The sequence below is a fragment of the Schistocerca serialis genome, chromosome 6, assembly GCF_023864345.2.
Source record: "Schistocerca serialis cubense isolate TAMUIC-IGC-003099 chromosome 6, iqSchSeri2.2, whole genome shotgun sequence".
In the NCBI taxonomy this organism is placed as follows: domain Eukaryota; kingdom Metazoa; phylum Arthropoda; class Insecta; order Orthoptera; family Acrididae; genus Schistocerca; species Schistocerca serialis.
Genome location: NC_064643.1, coordinates 621,219,320 through 621,239,065, shown reverse-complemented (window position 1 = coordinate 621,239,065; position 19,746 = coordinate 621,219,320). Strand labels below are relative to the sequence as shown.

Here is a 19,746-nt window from a genome sequence, read left to right as displayed (position 1 = left end):
AAATGGTGAAATAATCTCACAATGAATTATTAACTGAGGCAAAGTATATAATAGTGTATGTAGTCTGTGAAAATAGTCAATAATTCTGCCCATGACTATTAAAATCGTAAGGGTTATAAGGTTACCATTGGCCACAGAGACTAAACCAATGACTACATTGTTAAAAACACAGTGAATGTTCAATGCGACAAACTAACATAATGACCTGCTCCTTTATTTGAAGCACTTAATACAAATGTAACTGTATATTATAAAATATAACGGTAAGATACTTATTTGCAAATGATCATGTTCTGTGAAAACATAGTAAAATTTCAAAATGGTTGATCATCATCCATCACTTCACAAATGTTAAAATGCGAGAAAGAGAAGGAAGGTGTTTCTTAAAGTTCTTATTAAGTGTATGTAGTCTGTGACTACTCTCTAAGAGGTACACAGGAAGTTTGAAATACAATGAATTTAACACATCCCCAAAAGTACCAGTTATGTAAAGTAGTCAGAGACAGTTATTATAAGTGCTTGAAACAACATCTTTGATCAAAGAATTATCTCCGGTGAGGTGCTGACTGAGGGGGGGGGGGGGGGGGGGGGGAAACAGACAGAATGAAAAAAGGGAAGGAAAATGACACAATATAGAAGAATGTCATTCTTTCTTATTAACATGATAGCAGTGTAGATACAAAAAATATAACAGGAATTAGACTCATTCACATACTTGTTAATGAAATGTAGAATGTGGCAAGACATGACATGAAAAGATTGTTCTATCCGAAGTAGGCAGATGTTTATTGAGCACAATGGCTATGAAAATAGTAGTACACAACTGAAACTCAGAGGCAAACTATGACACCGATATCAATAAGATACTGACTGTCACAGAACATAGCAAAAGTGATATATCATCGATTGCCTCTTTCGCATTATGGCCAATCCCATGCATCTGTGTCAGCCAATTCATGTAATTTTTGAATCCATTCTTAAAGTTGATGCAGTTGATTAAAGTCCCTGCTCTTTCTAATTGCCTGAGCATCGTTTATAAATGCACAAACATAACAGGAGATATTGAAGGCACTTACCAAATTCTTTGGAATAATGTTTCCACATACTGTCATCTCTGATAATGGCGCACAGTTTATCTAGCAATAAATTTCAATTTTTTACCACCAATAATATCATCCATAATTGATTTCCTTCTTAATCTACTCCTAGAGTAAGGGGAAAGTGGAAAATCTAACATGCATATTTGAATGTCACATGACAGATGTAGCTAGGGAAATTATAAGACAGGCATTAACTGGACTTTACGAGTATGTGTGTCGTGTTTCAACATTTGGAGCTGTACCACTACAGAGCACACTGCCATCACTGTACATGGTTAAGTGCGTCATGCTACTTATTTCAATGCATGGCAATTAATTTTGTTGGATTAATAAGTGTCATTGTCTAAATACTACTGGATGTTTGTGTTTTTTATTTGTTATGTGTTCAATGTGGAACCATGGTAAAAGCTGACGGATCGTCTAGTGTTGTCTGCAGATTTGGAGATGCTGAACTGAGTTATTTCTTACCCAACAGCCACTCCTCACAGAAGATGTGTTCTGCTGTGTTAGGAATACTGCTGATGATTATTGTAATTGGAAAAAAAGAAAAGACAAGAAGATATCAGTGTTAAAGTAATCTTGTATTGGTTCATTTTCAGTCTCATTTGCTTTGGCATGCTTGTTAATAAATGTAACATATTTTTATAATGGAAGTTTTGAAAACCAATAAGGAGTTGTTTGATGAATTTTTATTTGTGACATTTACCAGAAATTATTTAACCTTGTATATTTGAAACAGAATTCATAAATCACTGATAAACCACATCAAAATTGAAATCTAAATACGATAGCAATTTAGACAATATATTAATTTCAGACTATATATGATGAATGGAGATTTAAGACTGAATATTTTGATTATTAGTGAAAAGAAAGTTGATATAAATTATATACCAGTGAAAAGTATTACATTAAATTACCTGAAAAGTGATGAGTGATCAGAAATATTTAAAAGTTAAAAAAATAATTTCAGTTTATTTGAGTAAACAATTTTAAACTCTGACATTAATCCAGGTTGCTGTAATGCAGCTGTTTAACATTTCTGGTTTTCATGGTAATGCACTAAACAGCACTGTAAAATGTTATGCAATTTTTGAGGGAACATACTGTTGAAAAGAGACGGAAACTGTGCTGCCCACCCCCCTTCCCCTCCCCCCCACTATTCTTTTAAAGATCTTTTGAATTTATACCTGAACAAATTCTCTCTCTTTGGAAACAAACTGATATACTGACACGTTTGATAAAAGCAGATTATTACTTAATGCCGACTACTGATTTTTTACCACGCAAAACTACACATACATTCAGGAGCATAATGCTTTGATATGAGCCTTCACGTATGAATGGCAAAATCCCTGTAGAATTATTCCGCACTAGATAATTCTGGACTATTCTCACTTCTTCAGCTGCCTGCTTCCCATACGTGTTCAAAATGATCTCCTCATTTCCATAAAGGTGCTCTTATTTGGATGTGGTTATTTTGGTAAGTGCCTAGTATAATTGACAGCATAGTGAATGTGTGTATGGTGACCTCACATCCTTGCAAACAATAGCCACCAATCATGGTACTTTTTTACTTCAAATCAACCAGCTACATCTGTGTAGCCACTTCCACCATCACTGCTGTCATGTCCAGCAAGTACATCTGCAGCAACTGTTTCACTTCTGGTGGTACATAGTGCCTTCGGTAAAGTCATTATGCCCATGGGCAACTCAGAACTTCATAACAGTGGGGTCATTAAATCATGACCTTCGGATCACCCCTCTGCCACTGTTTATGACTTGGCTGTGACTGTGGAGAATTTTTGCAAAAATGAATATGCTGCTGGGCACCAATTATATACCATGGCCGGCCAGCATTGATTCGAATGCCCTCAGTTCCAACCCTAGCCGAACAGGTTGGATGGTGCTGCCAGACAATGAGACATATCTTCTGCAGTGAGCACTGTCACAAGACTTCACGGTGGACCCTGAAGATGGTATATGAGCTCCAGTCATCCTTCCTTCACTGCTTCAGAGGACTGGCACTTTCAACCATATGTAGCTATTTCATCTATGGATATCTGTCTCAGTAGCACACTTGGGTTGCTCAAAGAAGCACATCACCTAAGGTTCCACCACAGAATACATATCGGAACTGCCAGTTTATTAGTTCATGCTAACTTGTATGGGCCATGTCCCCATTGCATAAAGGCTGCAGCACAGTCATTCAACTTTATTGCATCTGTGGTACTGCCTTACATTAGTATTACTGTGCCACCAGCAGAACCCATCCATTGTGACATTGACTGTAATTGGGCACTTGCTGTAGACTGTGTTATATAAGATCCTATGTGTGCTGTCAGTGGATTCTGCTGTCTCTCTGGAGTTTCCTCAAGTCATGCAATGTCACACAATTCTCAGTATTGTAATTTTGCAGCTTTGAGTTCCAAATGTGTACTTCTCTATTCATATTCTTGTGTTGAATAAAAATCTGTCTATGATAGTTACAACAAAATCTTCAAGGGCTTTCTTGAAAACTGATAACAATATGTCATTCTAACAAAAAAACACAAAGTTTCTTGCACAGAGAGAGAGAGAGAGAGAGAGAGAGAGAGAGAGAGAGAGAGAGAGAGCAGATCTTTTTGTAGATTATATGATGTCCAAAAGTCAGTGAATCGAGATGTGGTTGAATAGCTAAACTATGTCCTCTACTTCACAAGTTTGCTATTCAGTCTGGTCAACAAACTTCCCTTGTGAACTTCAGTTTAATACATTCACAGCCCTGAAGGTCACAATTTTCCTATCAAATTAAAACTAACTTTTCCAAGTACATCAGTAGCAGGACATTGAAATTGAGGCATTTACATCCTGCAGTGCCAGTACTCATTAATATGTTTTACTTTTGTTGCAGTTACATCTTTTTGTCAAATTTATGGAATGTCTCTTGGTTACCTTTTAGCTTCTGGATAGTTTTACGTTTGATTGACACGGAAAGCATTGTGTACGGAAAGCATTGTGTACATTCTTCATTTATATATCAAGTATATTCTGACCGAGAAATTATATGCTACTTTTCATTTCCACTTTTAAAATTTACAACAAGAACAGTCAGAATAATGCATACAAGTTTATTGTGATGTGACTATTATTTCTGCTATAACCAATAGTAAAACAGCAAGAAAGTTGGCCTGTTGGGAAGAGCTTCTAGAAATAGAAAAAATGGCATAAAGATTACATATTTCATCATAAGTAATGTTTGCAACACACTGATATTCTGTGTTTATCATTTTCCGCAATGAACTGAGGGGGAAACTGCACAGACCTATAGAGCAAGTATTATTTTTATCATTTTCCAATAGTGTTTTGTAAAACTGAGCAAGTTCTGGTTCTGAATCTGCAATTTGTGTGATCCAACTTAAATGAATACATGAACAGACAAATTTATTATCTGATATGTATATTATACCATTATGTTCAGTAAAGGAAGAAACATTACAGTGAAGAGATCCTACATCTGCAGATTCAATGTAATTCTGCTTAAAAATGTAGATGGGGTTGGTAGAATGCGACAATAAATTTGATCTTATGTTTTCTAATGACCTAGTCATTAAATAACCAAATCTATTTCTACTTATTTCAATGTGATGTGCAGAAATGATGAATCCTCCAGGCATTACTGATCTGAATCCTGAATTATTTACCATTATGAATGTTTCAGCTTCAACATTAAATGCATGTAGTCGAATATCTTTGATATGCGAATTTTCAATAACAACCTGAAATATAAAATTAATTGTGAAGTTAATAAGTCATAACATCTTAAAGCACAAGAATTCATTGATATCCATAAATGGAACATTTGCAGTGTCTATTAAGAAATGCTATTTATGAACACTATCTTTAATTATTTTGTGCACATACATTTATTCCAGAACATGAATTGTAGTTAAGACATAGTATTGCATAGATATTTAATGTTCCTGGTAAAACTCATTAATCTCTGTTACAATATTCCCCATTATCTCAAAAAACAATATTTTCTTGTCTGTGAGAAAAACTGCTTATATATTTTGCATATATTTGTCTTCCTATTTTGTTAGGTAAATCCTTGTGGGCAATATAGTAAACAAAGTTAGCATGTTTATTTTGCCAAGGAGGATATTAAGGAGGGACGTTGATGAAATTGACCAAAAATGTCATTTTTCGATTTATTTTTTATTTGTTAGTACAACTCATGGACAATAAGTTCCCAAAGTTTCAATGTTGAAATCACATCCGAAGTGCCTGAAAATTAATTAAAAGTGCAACACAGCCTCCCTGCCACACCCATGTTTTGAAGCAGCACTTCAATACCGGCTCAGTGAACAAAAAACTGGATAAACTGCATTTGAATAAGTTAGTGAATGGAAGATGCGAGAAACAATGAGAAACCAGCAATGAGGCTACATCCGAAGTAAGAACATCTGGCGAAAATGTGAACTCATCTCCTAGCAGCTCCAAGCGAAAAATTGGTGAGGTGAATGGTGCATACTACACTGATGAATCTCGGTACACTGGATTTAGGTTAACTCACCTTGAATTATTGACTGCAGCAGTGAAATTTTCTTATGTTTGTAAGACGTGTGGTATTGATAACATTCAGATCTGCATATTGTGTGCAAAAAATGTGATGATGATAGCTAATTCAAAACTTCTAAATGTAAAAACTGGTACTATGAAGCTAAAATGAGGTTTACCCATGGATTGAGGTGCATTGGAGTTGGGAGAGAAGGGGGAAATTTATTGTGCGGAATAATGAATATGCCAGCACCATGCCTGAAATTTACACAAATAAACTGTGTACTGGAAAACATAATTTCTGACATGTGTGAGGACAGTATGATAGCAGCTACAGTAGAAGCTATTGCAAACAATGACCCATTAGATGAGAACGATTCTGGTCATGTTAGGACAGATCTTGTTGTGTCGTGATGGTACATTCATGAAAAGAGGGCATACGTCTTTATATGGTGTGTCAAGTGTCATAAGTATTGACACAGGGGAGGTACTAGATGTTCAAGTTATGAGCAGATTCTGCCATAACTGTGCACTTAGTGCAGAATGTGAAGAAGATGTAAAAGGACATAACTGCAGGAAAACACTTTCTGATTCTAGTGGTGGAATGGAAGGAGCTGGTATGCAAATTATTTTTAAGAGATCTGTCAAGGAACGTTGTGTCAGATATGTGAAATATCTTGGGGATGGTGACTCCAGAGCATTCAAGTCTGTGAATGAGAGCAAACCTTATGGAGAACTTTCAACTGAGAAACTTGAATGCATAGGTCACATCCAGAAGAGAATGGGCTCAAGATTGAGGAAACTTGTCAGTGACATGAAGGGCAAAAAGTTGGAAGATGGAAAGGGCATTGGTGGACACACCAGACTCACAAAGATGACAGACTCTCTTCAAGTGTATTATGGCAAAGCTATCAGACAGAACCTATCCAGTGTAAATGATATGAAAAGTGCAGTATGGGCTACATATTTCCACATGTTGTCAACAGATGAACACCCTATTCATAGTCTGTGCCACATTAGCTGGTATAAATATGTACAAGCTCAGAGGGGTAACAACCCCTACATTCACAAGGAGAGGCTTCCAAATTGTATCCAGGATCTTGTCAAGCCCACTTACATGTTTCTGGCCAATCCTGTACTTCTCAAAAAGTGTGTTCATGGCAAAACCCAAAATCCAAATGAGTCTCTAAATTCACTCATATGGAAACAATGCCGTAAAAACACATTTGCATCAGCTACAGTTGTCAGAATTGCAACTTATGATGCAGTTATTGTATTTAATGATGGGAATGTTGGGAGGATGAAGGTATTAGAAAGAATGAGCTTCAAGATAGGAAATTTTACTCTAGACATCCTAAGAAAAATAGATTCACAGTGCGTCTCTGCAGCTGAAAAGTCAGTTGAAGACCTGGTAAAGGAAAGAAGACAGACAACAAGGAACCAGAAGAGAAGCCTTGAAGGGAAAGACAACCCAGAGTACACATGTGGCGCCTTCTGAAGAAGTGACATAAGGAAAAAAGTTAGGTTGAACTTTAATTTGTGTTTCCTGAGAAGTTTGTTTTTTAAAGTTTATGTACCTATTCCTCAGATTATATGAATGCTAGAATTATGAAATTTAGTACACATATTTCTGCAAACCCAATAAACATTGTCTCAAGAGCAAATTTTGAAACTCTGATTGCAAGCCTAGATATGGGGCAAAGTGCTTGGAATTTTGCATGAATTTAAAATTGTACTTGTGGAATTAGAATTAAAAAAATTATGAAAATTCTCCTATTTGACCTGTTCCAGAAACATCATGAGAGAAGCTTACAACATATAAAGAGAGGAAACAGAGAAATTTTTGTAGAAATGTCTTGAATACTTTCTGAGAAAAAGGAACATATACATTAGTTTTTGAAAATAAAACTTCAAATTTCATTTAAAAAAGTTGAATATACATAATCAAAGGATTTTATATGTAAATGTGTTACTTTCATGTAAAGCATGGTACAAAATTTCATTGCCATATCTCCAAAACTGTGTATTTGGTGCATTTTTGAAGTAGTGTGTGGTTTTCATGAACATCCCCCCTTAAAAATCTGTGCACTGCTAATAACTGACAGTGAAGCATGAGCATCTTTCAGGGACATGGAGCTCTGAATTTAGGATTGCTCATCTCTGTTTGTGCAGAGCTGTCCTTAACATGAAAGTCGTTTGAACACAACAATGGTTTACTAGACTTGGTGCTACTGGAGGTACTGCCTTCCTCCAGCCTGTGAACTGACTTACCCAAAAGTTACAAGGAGACTTGCACTTATTATGTAACCCAAAGCCATTATGAACAAGCTTTAGTGAAAAATCTGAGTTATGATACAAGTGAAAACACATGAGTGGTTAGTCCTAAAATAACTTCTATTAAAGACATTGGCCAGCAAGGTGCAACACACAACTGGTTTGAAGTGCTACATAATATGTGGGGTGATCTTGAACTAATTCATTTGTTGACTTTGAAAAACAAAAGTGTAGTGCATTGATAACAAATAATCAAAGAGACAAAATGCTTATCATAACTGATAGTCAATGAAGGAACTGTGGGAAATTGCTACAGGACAAATTAGTTAGCCACTTCACTCTGCAAAGTATTATAAAACCTGGTGCACCCATCAAGGAAGTTACTACAAACACAGACAAATCAACTAAGAACCTTTCAGGAAATTGATGGCTCAAATGACACAGCAAAACCTCTGGAAGAATTGCATAGGAACATAACAGATTCTCTGGAATGCATACTGGAACTAGCCCACAAAATCAATGGAATAATTCATCCAGCACCTTTTACATCAGATGCCCAAGGCCTGAATGTAAAAATTAAGTTCTGAATCACTTCATGATAGAAAAATCAATACTGCTATAAATGTGTGTACAAAGAAACACTCCAAATTTCAACACTGAATGGCTGGAAAGAAAAATACACAGCTCATTGTCTCCATGTAAACAGATTCACATTTGCAATAGGCATACCTCTTTCATGTGTATGGCAAAAATAGAAAAGCCAAATACAGTGTTCTCTAATGTCCATCTTATGTGGTATACTTTGCTGCTGTTAAGTTGGCCACATACTACTTTGATTACTGCAGAGGCAGATTCTGTACATGGGCTATTGCCTGTTTCTCATACTTACAGCACGGATGGTTTGAAGATGGACACATGTATCCGAAACTAGCCACCATCAAGAAACAAAAAATGGATACTTCTCAATGCAACATATGGCAGAGCTACAACCATTTACTTCAATATTAAGACAAAATTCAGACCTATTTTTGACCTGCAGCTTGCTGCAAGTTCATAATTATGCATCAGTATGTGAGCACAAACAAGCAAAAGGGAAGAAACAACAGCACACCTACTGAGCTAAATTTCAAACCAATACATACAGCAACAGTGCAGTCGCTAATGGATAGACAGGTGAAAAAAGAACTGTAATACACTGGGAATTGGAAACAGCTTGACAGAGGAACTACAGAGTCCCACAACCAGTGTACAAACAAGGCAAAAGCCAAACAACAAGACTAATCAGGATATTTTTTCTACTAAAGACACTAGTACAAAAAGTGAGTTAAGTGGTCAAGCAAAAAATAATATAATCCCCGTACTCAACTTTAATTGCTCCATGAGAATATTCAATCACTGTCCAATAAACTTAATCAAACAAAAACAATGTTAAATGATCTTGATCCTTTTTCTTAGAGAAAATATGGAATCCAACAATTGTAACTAAATATAATAATTTGTCTAGTGAAGAATATACAGGGTGATTTTTGCCATCATATACAAGCTGTAGGGACTGATCGACAAGAGCACACAGAACCAAAAAATTCATGATTTCCATGCTAGAGACCATTTATATAATCATAAATTGTTACAGAGTCTGTGATCTAGTATGCACTATAACATGCAACCACAGTTACAGTACGTGCCTCATTGCATGCATGTACATGCCGTAGCATGTTCTGCCTCGCACATTCATATCAGCTAGGCCGCATCTGAACAGTGTCAAAAGCAGCAAGAATACAGTGCTCCATGGTATCCACATCTGGAATGGGCTCTGCATACATGATAATTTTAAGATGGCCCCATAGTCAGAAATTGCACAGGTTGAGACCCAGTGAACTAGCAGGCCATGCATCTGGACCCCCTCTTCCGATCCATTGACCAGGCAAGCCACTATCGAGATGTGTTCAGACGTTAGTGGCAAAGTGGGCTGGAGTACCATCATGTAGCAGCCACGTAACCCTTCAAATCATCAATGGCACTTCTTCCAGCAGGGCAGGCAAAGTCACCCAAGAAACACTGATAGTTCTTGCCTGTTAGGTAACACAGAAAGAAGACTAGTCCCAAAATACAGTCGTCAGTTATCCAGGCCCACACATTCCAGCTGCACTGGTGCTGATCGTGTGATGTCACCATACCATTAGGATTCTGAATACTATCCCACAGACAATTGTTATGAAAGCTGAAGGTGGCTTCATTTGTGAATAGGATGGATGACACAAATCCAGGAATCATGGTTGTCTGGTGAAGAAATCAGTGCAAAACTGCTCCCAATGTGGAAAGTCTGTTGCTAGTAAGCCTGCATGCACTGTAAGTGATGACTAGTAACAAGAGCCATGGAGGATGTTCCAGGTGGTCATCTGGCTTATCCTGTACTGGTGGGCCAACTGTCTCAGACAAATGGCAAAACACTGTTGCAAACATTGAATGCTGTGGTTGTTGCCAGCAGGGATAGGTCTCCTGATACAACCTTGCTGCCTGCCACCCATTGACATTTGCCTTTCTGTAAACAAACACTATGTTGACAAGCTCGTGACTTGAATACAGAAACATTTTGTGTAACACTGTATCACATCCACTACAGGGTGACACAGAAAGAGAAGTGAATTGGACACAACATTACCCATTACTATGGCAGGAGAGGGTGCTTGGGCATGACATATGAGGAAAAGTACCACTGTCTAGGAGGAAACCATACATACTGTAACTGTGGCTGTATGGTGCAGTGTGTATTAGACTGCAGTCTCTCTAACAATATATGATTGAATAAATGGTCTCTAATGTGGAAACCATGCATTCCCGGACATAAGTTCCTTAGACCTTTTTCATTCTGTATCCTCTCATCAATCAATCCCTAGAATTTGTACACAGTGTAAAAATCACCCTGAATAGAACTCTCCATAACTGAATTACCAAGCCAAATTCCAATTATTATTTGCATGTGCAGGTCATCACATGGTGGCAAAAAAGGGTTTTATAACCACATGGAGAATCCTTCAGAAGAAATTAACTCTCCCAAGAAAAATATAAATATTTGGTGACTTCAATCATGATTTCTCAAAATCCAATAAATTCACAGACGATATTATAAGTTTACTATATTCATTCAACTGTTGTGATGTATGGAAGTGAAATATGAACACTCACAAGAAGGATGAAAACCTCAAATAATAGCTATCAAGATGCAGACAAGATATAAAATTACAGAGAGCAGGAAGACAAGCTCCAATACAGAAGCGATACACGGGTTCACCATCTGTTGAGACAAGATGATACCATTAAAAATATCATTGGAGGGTCATTAGAACAGAAGAATACAAGAAGCAGATGAAGACTAGAATACATCAACCAGATCATGGAGGACACCACATGGGCGCTGATGACCACGCTGTTTAGCGCCCATAAACCTCAACCACACACACACACACACACACACACACACACACACACACACACACGAGGACACCACCTGCACCACTTATACCACTCTCAAGAGGAAGGCTGCTAATAAACCTGACAATTAGAGACCCAAGAATTATTCAATATAAGCCCAAATGTAACTGAAACAATATTTTTGATAAATACATGCAACTATGCCATAACACACAAGGGATAAACATATTTTAGGGATTAATATGTTCAAATTCTTATAAAGAATTTTGCAGGAGACTCGAAACTTCATGTAATAAGATGCACTGTAAGGAATTTCAATACAGAAAATGTGGAATACTTTTGTTTCCTCCTGAAGGGAGAAAATTTCGATGATATATACAACTGTAATGATACCAACGACAAATATGTTAAGTTTATGGGCACACTTAAGTATACTTCGGAAATAGCTATTCCCAAAAAAACAATTATATTTAACTCTGACCAAATAAACAAACAAGTGCAGCCCAAAAGGGATAAGATGGCATGTCAGAATAAAAGGAGACAGTATTAAAAATAGTAACTGTGATTTTATTACATATTTCAAAAGATAGAAACAAGTTATTTCAAAGGCAAGAAAACCAGGAAGTGACTAACTGATGTGTGATTTCAGGAATAAAATTAAAGCAAGATGGCTAATTATAAAAAGAGAAATTGGTGCAAGGTAAGATAATAACAGTACTACAGGGCTGAATAAGAAAAACAGTAAACTAACTGACCCCAGACAAGTTGCTAGTGCTTCCAACCATTATATTTCAAATATAGCATAGCAGTTGATAAACACACATTACGACAAGCTAGCAGACAATAAGAGAATACAGTCAGATCAAGGAGTTGTTGCAAATATGTTATTCATGTATCCTACAAATCTGGGGAACTATCTACAATTATAAAGAGATTACCTAATAAATATTCAAAGGATGCTGAAGAGATACCAGATACTATGATCAAAGCTAATGCAACGTTTACTGTAGAACTGCTAACAGATGTAGTAAATTCATCATATGAGAGTGGCTAAAGTCTGCAAAAGTGACACATCTGCAGAATAGGCTGCCAAATGTGAAGCTGTTAATTATAGGCCAGTTTCAGTTTTGTCAGACTTCAGCAAAATTTTGGGAAAATGTTCCTTGGAAGATTAACAACCTTCTTAAATAAAATAATTGTGATAAATGACTCACATTGGTCTACAGCTGGAAAGTCAACCAATTCAGCAATTTTTGCCTTTTTAAATCAAATGATAAGCAATATGAATGTGAAATATTTCGTGATCTTAGTAAAGCCATTGTGTTATCGATCATAACAGTCTCTTGCATTAGTCAAATAATTATGGAATTAGAGGTCAGCCTAAAATGTGGATCCAACCACACTCAACAATCATGAACAGGTTACAGAAAGGAACAACAAAACACTCAAGTATGGAATTCCACAATGGTCAGTTCTGGGACCTGTCTTATTTCTGCTTTATGTAAATGACTTGGCTGATAAAGTAAATGATGGAACAGTACCCTTTGCAGTTGACATTAGCATATTGATTAAAACCCAGCAAGGAAAATCTGCAGGAAACTACAGTATCAGATGTCGAAAGTTTAACACAGTGGTTCGGGGATAACAGGCCCATAAATTCTGAAAAAAACTGTGGCAGTTAACTTTCACACCACACAAAACCACCATCCTGAAAACCATGTTTTCATAACTGTAGGAAAAAAATGTATCATATGTAAGTCACAGAATATTTTTCGGCATATATGTTCAGGAGGATTCAAAATGTAAGATACACCTTAACAATCTAAATAAAAAACTGACCACATATAAAAGATGCTGACTCACTGGTAGGGCCTACCAGGCATACGAGGGGGCCATTCTGGTACCCATGGCTGTTCTCTTTAATTGTTCGTATGTCTGGCCTTCAAAAGTGAAGAAGTTGTGGGTTAGGATGACCTATTTATGGGTTGCTTAGAGGAGGCCTTCTTGGTTACCCAAGCCTGCCAACCCAAAGTTTGGTACAGATTTATTGATGACATCTTCATGATCTGGACTCACAGTGAAGAAGAACTCCAGAATTTTCTCTCCAACCTCAACTCCTTTGGTTCCATCAGATTCATCTGGTCCTACTCCAAATCCCATGCCACTTTCCTCGACATTGACCTCCATGTGTCCAATGGCCAGCTTCACACATCCATCCATGTCAAACCCACTAACAAGCAACAGTACCTCCATTATGACAGCTGCCACTCATTCCATATCAAACGGTCCCTTCCCTATAGCTTAGGTCTTCGTGGCAAATGAATCTGCTCCAGTCGTGAATCCCTGAACCATTACATCAATAACCTGAAAACAGCTTTCGCATCCCGCAACTACCCTCCCAACTTGGTACAGAAGCAAATTACCAGAGCCACTTCCTCATCCCCTCAAACCCAGAACCCCTCACAGAAGAACCCCAAAAGTGCTCCACTTGTGACAGGATACTTTCCGGGACTGGATCAGACTCTGAATGTGGCTCTCCAGCAGGGATACGACTTTCTCAAATCCTGCCCTGAAATGAGATCCATCCTTCATGAAATCCTCCCCACTCCTCCAAGAGTGTCTTTCCGCCGTCCATCTAACCTTCGTAACCTCTTAGTTCATCCCTATGAAATCCCCAAACCACCTCCCCTACCCTCTGGCTCCTACCCTTGTAACTGTCCCTGGTGTAAACCTGTCCCATGCACCCTCCCATCACCACCTACTCCAGTCCTGTAAACCGGAAGATGTACACGATCAAAGGCAGAGCCACGTGTGAAAGCACCCACGTGATTTACCAACTGACATGCCTACACTGTGAAGCCTTCTATGTGGCAATGACCAGCAACAAACTGTCCATTCACATGAACAGACACAGGTAGACAGTGTTTGTTGGTAATGAGGATCACCCTGTGACTAAACATGCCTTGGTGTACGGCCAGCACATCTTGGCACAGTGTTACACCGTCCGGGTTATCTGGATACTTCCCACTGACACCAACCTATCAGAACTCCGGAGATGGGAACTTGCCCTTCAATATATTCTCTCTTCCCATGACCCACGAGGCCTCAACCACTGCTAATTTCAAGTTGCCACCCCTCGTACCTCACCTGTCATTCAACAACATTTTTGCCTCTGTACATCTCTGCCCAACCACTTTACATTTACATATGTCTGCCTGTGTCTGTATATGTATGTATGTATGGATGTGTGTGTGTGTGTGTGTGTGTGTGTGTGTGTGTGTGTGTGTGTGTGTGTGTGTGTGTGTGTGTGGGCGCGCGTGCGCGCGCGCGCGCGCCTGTGCACAAGTGTATACCTGTCCTTTTCCCCCCTGAGGTAAGTCTTTCCGCTCCTGGGATTGGAATGACACCTTACCCTCTCCCTTAAAACCCACATCCTTTCATCTTTCCCTCTCCTTCCCTCTTTCCTGATGAAGCAACCATGGGTTGCGAAAGCTTGAGCATTTGTGTGTGTGTTTGAGTGTTTTTTATTTTATTGTGTCTATCAACATACCAGCACTTTCTCGTTTGGTAAGTTAAAGCATCTTTGTTTTTTATATATATTTTTCCCACATGGAATGTTTCCCTCTATTATATATTTATATGAAATAGTGGTCTTCACAAAAGGCAGCATTTTTATTTATTTATAAATCTTCAAACATAACTATGATTTACACTCATATGAAACTAAGCTGCAGCTTATCATGCATGTAAAAACAGTAGGTATAAACTTATGTGGAGTTGTGTTATATAACCATATGCCTTCTCACTAAAACGCTTGCCAACATTAAATACATTCAAAGTCAAGTTGAAATACACTCCTGGAAATTGAAATAAGAACACCGTGAATTCATTGTCCCAGGAAGGGGAAACTTTATTGACACATTCCTGGGGTCAGATACATCACATGATCACACTGACAGAACCACAGGCACATAGACACAGGCAACAGAGCATGCACAATGTTGGCACTAGTACAGTGTATATCCACCTTTCGCAGCAATGCAGGCTGCTATTCTCCCATGGAGACGATCGTAGAGATGCTGGATGTAGTCCTGTGGAACGGCTTGCCATACCATTTCCACCTGGCGCCTCAGTTGGACCAGCGTTCGTGCTGGACGTGCAGACCGCGTGAGACGACGCTTCATCCAGTCCCAAACATGCTCAATGAGGGACAGATCCGGAGATCTTGCTGGCCAGGGTAGTTGACTTACACCTTCTAGAGCACGTTGGGTGGCACGGGATACATGTGGACATGCATTGTCCTGTTGGAACAGCAAGTTCCGTTGCCGGTCTAGGAATGGTAGAACGATGGGTTCGATGATGGTTTGGATGTACCGTGCACTATTCAGTGTCCCCTCGACGATCACCAGTGGTGTACGGCCAGTGTAGGAGATCGCTCCCCACACCATGATGCCGGGTGTTGGCCCTGTGTGCCTCAGTCGTATGCAGTCCAGATTGTGGCGCTCACCTGCACGGCGCCAAACACGCATACGACCATCATTGGCACCAAGGCAGAAGCGACTCTCATCGCTGAAGACGACACGTCTCCATTCGTCCCTCCATTCATGCCTGTCGCGACACCACTGGAGGCGAGCCGCACGATGTTGGGGCGTGAGCGGAAGACGGCCTAACGGTGTGCGGGACCGTAGCCCAGCTTCATGGAGACAGTTGCGAATGGTCCTCGCCGATACCCCAGGAGCAACAGTGTCCCTAATTTGCTGGGAAGTGGCGGTGCGGTCCCCTATGGCACTGCGTAGGATCCTACGGTCTTGGTGTGCATCCGTGCGTCGCTGCGGTCCGGTCCCAGGTCGACGGGCACGTGCACCTTCCGCTGACCACTGGCGACAACATCGATGTACTGTGGAGACCTCACGCCCCACGTGTTGAGCAATTCGGCGGTACGTCCACCCGGCCTCCCGCATGCCCACTATACGCCCTCGCTCAAAGTCCGTCAACTGCACATATGGTTCACGTCCACGCTGTCGCGGCATGCTACCAGTGTTAAAGACTGCGATGGAGCTCCGTATGCCACGGCAAACTGGCTGACACTGACGGCGGCGGTGCACAAACGCTGCGCAGCTAGCGCCATTCGACGGCCAACACCGCAGTTCCTGGTGTGTCCGCTGTGCCGTGCGTGTGATCATTGCTTGTACAGCCCTCTCGCAGTGTCCGGAGCAAGTATGGTGGGTCTGACACACCGGTGTCAATGTGTTCTTTTTTCCATTTCCAGGAGTGTAGTTCCTTCTTGACTATTGCTTCTACTCTGTCTCTGAATTTCTGGAAAATCCTAATAAAGTAATTTATCAAACAGTGTTAATTATATTATTATGTGCACTGACTGTGTTGATTGTGTACTCTCACTTAGTAACTATTTTTATTATAAGTTATGTTACCCGTGACTTGCCTTATATCATATGTACAAACACTGTACTAAAATGAGTTACTGGAGCAAATTAAAATAAATAAATAAAACAAAGGAGCAACTTAGCATTTTTCACATACATAAAGAATTGACAGTGGTGACTCCCAGTACTGCCCAATTCTGAACATTTGGGTTTGAAGTTGTGACAAACTGGTTGACACCCAGCATCGTACTTGGTATGCACTCCTGTTTTATATATTAAGGTCTATATTAAATTTTGGTAACTTTATTTTCAAAATTCTGATGCTAAAGTTCCTATATTTATCAACTGTGTGCATTTTACTACCTTTGTTTCTATCAAGATATGTATATATGTGGAGTGCCTTTTATACTTTTACTTCTTGTAATGTAACACTGCAATTTTATGACAGGTTCTATAATATCAGATGATGGAAGCATAAGACTGTTGCAACTGATCATTTTGGAACAATAAAAGTGTCTGCACTGTGATTGTGACAAATGAAGTGTGCTCTTCATTTACAACTGTGCAGATAGCCCCACAGCACAGCATGTGTACCTTACATGTTTGTTAGAATAATAGTGACTTTTATGTTGCAAATCAACTTAATAAAATAAGTAACCATACATGGGACACACAAGTTGCCGAAGTGGGGCCCAATTGAAAGATTTGCACATGGTCATTGCACCATATGACCATTATTATTATTGTTATTATTATTATTATTATGTAATTATGAAGTACAACAGGTGAACTGATATTAGTTGTTCAGCAGTAATACTTTTCTCAAATGAAAGTAAGAAGCTTTTGATGTGTACTGGACAAGATAGTGATTTATGACATGAATATAGTAAAGTTTATCATTCAACATTTAAAATTATGACATTTTTAGTTTTATGTTGTGCTTCTGTCATGTGTTTCTTTAGAAACTGAATTATTTTATTCATTGTATTTCATTCAAACATTTTTATAATTATTCTTAGTTTTATAAATTCCTTACAAATTCAGTTTTAACTATTGTGTTACCATATTGCATTACTTCATTTATGTTTATTGCTGTAATACTTAATACCGTCTGCAACATTCACGTCTTTAAAAAAAGGTAACACTGATTTTTATGATAATGTAATCTCATGCTGTTCCACTGGATTATAACAGTCAATGTAAAATTAAGATATGCTTGTGTTTGCAAAAGTTGAAGAAAGTGTGTTTCATAATAGTGCAGTATTTTCACATTATTTTACAAGTTAATCTGATTCTGAATGAGGGGAAATGGAGAGTCAAAGTACAGCAAGCTCCTGATTTTCAATGTGAGGATTATTGGGATTGGGATTATCTAAGTACAGTCAGAAATTTTTTGAAAAACTAAAAAATGAAGCATGAAATGTTATTAAAAAGAATATTTTTACTTAGAATACACTTTTATTCATGTGACTCATGTTTTACCATTGGAGGATGATGCAAAGCCCCAATCCCATGACCAAACTTCCCTGAAATACTTTTTCATTCTTTCCCATTTAATTTTCAGGTGAATGTGGGAACTCTACCTTTGTAACAGACCCACAGTCAGTTTCTTATCTGCATCTTTGCCTAGCCCTTTCCCTAGAAGCTAAATGTTTTTAATTTCCAACTCACTTAAAGCCAACAGTAAACAAAAAATGATTTAGGTTTTCTTCTGGCATGATTCCCATCAGTAATCTTGCTCCATGTTGATACATAATGAAAGTGTTGATCTTTTATTAGAGTAGACAGGACAAAACTTTTTTGACTAAAATCATATTTTGCCTCCCTGGACATAGGATAAAATTGAATGAAAAATAGAAACAAAATGGTGGACAATTTTTGCAAAAGGTGAACTAAAAGCAAAATACATTACTGTAATTTTGTAACTAAGTAGTCAGTTTCCAGCAAGTTCAAATGGCTCTGAGCACTATGGGACTTAACATCTATGGTCATCAGTCCCTCCAGCAAGTAATGTATAAGTAACACAGTAGGCATTCAGTGTGATAGGTACATTTTTTTTTTCAAAGAAAAGCTGTAAATATCAGTTTCTGGTAATGATTTGTGTTTTGTATTGTCCATTATTTCTGTTATCTGTGCTCTCTTGGGTCCACACTAACCCAGATAATGGAGAGCTAGCTTTCTGTATGTGATATTTGGTAAGTTTGATAAAATCCAGATTGACAAACCTGTTTTTATTTGCTTAAAAATGGAATTGCAATTCAAGCTGCCCCAGGGCAATGGCGATGCAACATTTCTGAAAAAAATCTTTGAGAAAGTGCATATAAATTTCCTGAGCATGTTATATTATAAGGGAGATTTCAACATACTAGCTATTGACCAGGAAACTTGAACGATTAGTGTAGGTGGTAGGGTCAATGATCTGTGTGCCATTGTTCTAAATGCCTCATCTAAAAACTACCTTGAGCTGCTAGTCAGACAGCTGATTTGTGTTGGTAACATCTTACATTTCCCAGCTGTAAATAAGCCTAACTTTTTTATTTAGTTAATTAACAGAAGCATGGAGTCAGTGATAACAAGGCAGTTAAAGCCTCACTGACTATTGATATTGTGGTATCCACTACCATTAAATCTCCGCACTGAGCAGTGGTACATTATTACGTGCAGCTGAGAGATGCATCATTGGCCCCACTTTTCCATGCATGGCCCACTGCTAGCATTGCAGGCTGCCTTTGTGTGCATGTGCTTGATACCATAATGTTTGGCCACTCATAACACTCAGTGATTGGCTGCCCAGAATACACAGTGACCCAGCTACTGGCTCTATTAACTATGGAGCCCTATTTAACGCTGCTACTGATGTCTATGAGCCAGTTTTCATCATGCTATGTTCTACTCCACAACTAGGACGTGCTATGCTGTGGTAGACCTGCTGATCAATGTTAATTTGGCTGTGCTCCCTCCCATCCACAATATAATCAGAATGCTATGCTGAAACTTAGACTTCAACATTTACTAGG

At 38.6% G+C, this 19,746-nt stretch overlaps 1 protein-coding gene across 1 annotated transcript in view; it reads right to left on the bottom strand.

Annotated features, from left to right (window-relative positions):
- Positions 1–2,262: 2,262 nt before the first annotated feature.
- Positions 2,263–19,746, bottom strand: part of LOC126485004 (uncharacterized) — a 75,162-nt gene continuing 57,678 nt past the window's right edge. The window contains exon 3 of the mRNA XM_050108609.1: positions 2,263–4,858. Coding sequence (XP_049964566.1) covers positions 4,211–4,858 — 648 coding nt within the window. The 3' untranslated portion in view covers positions 2,263–4,210. The remainder of the gene's footprint in view (positions 4,859–19,746) is intronic.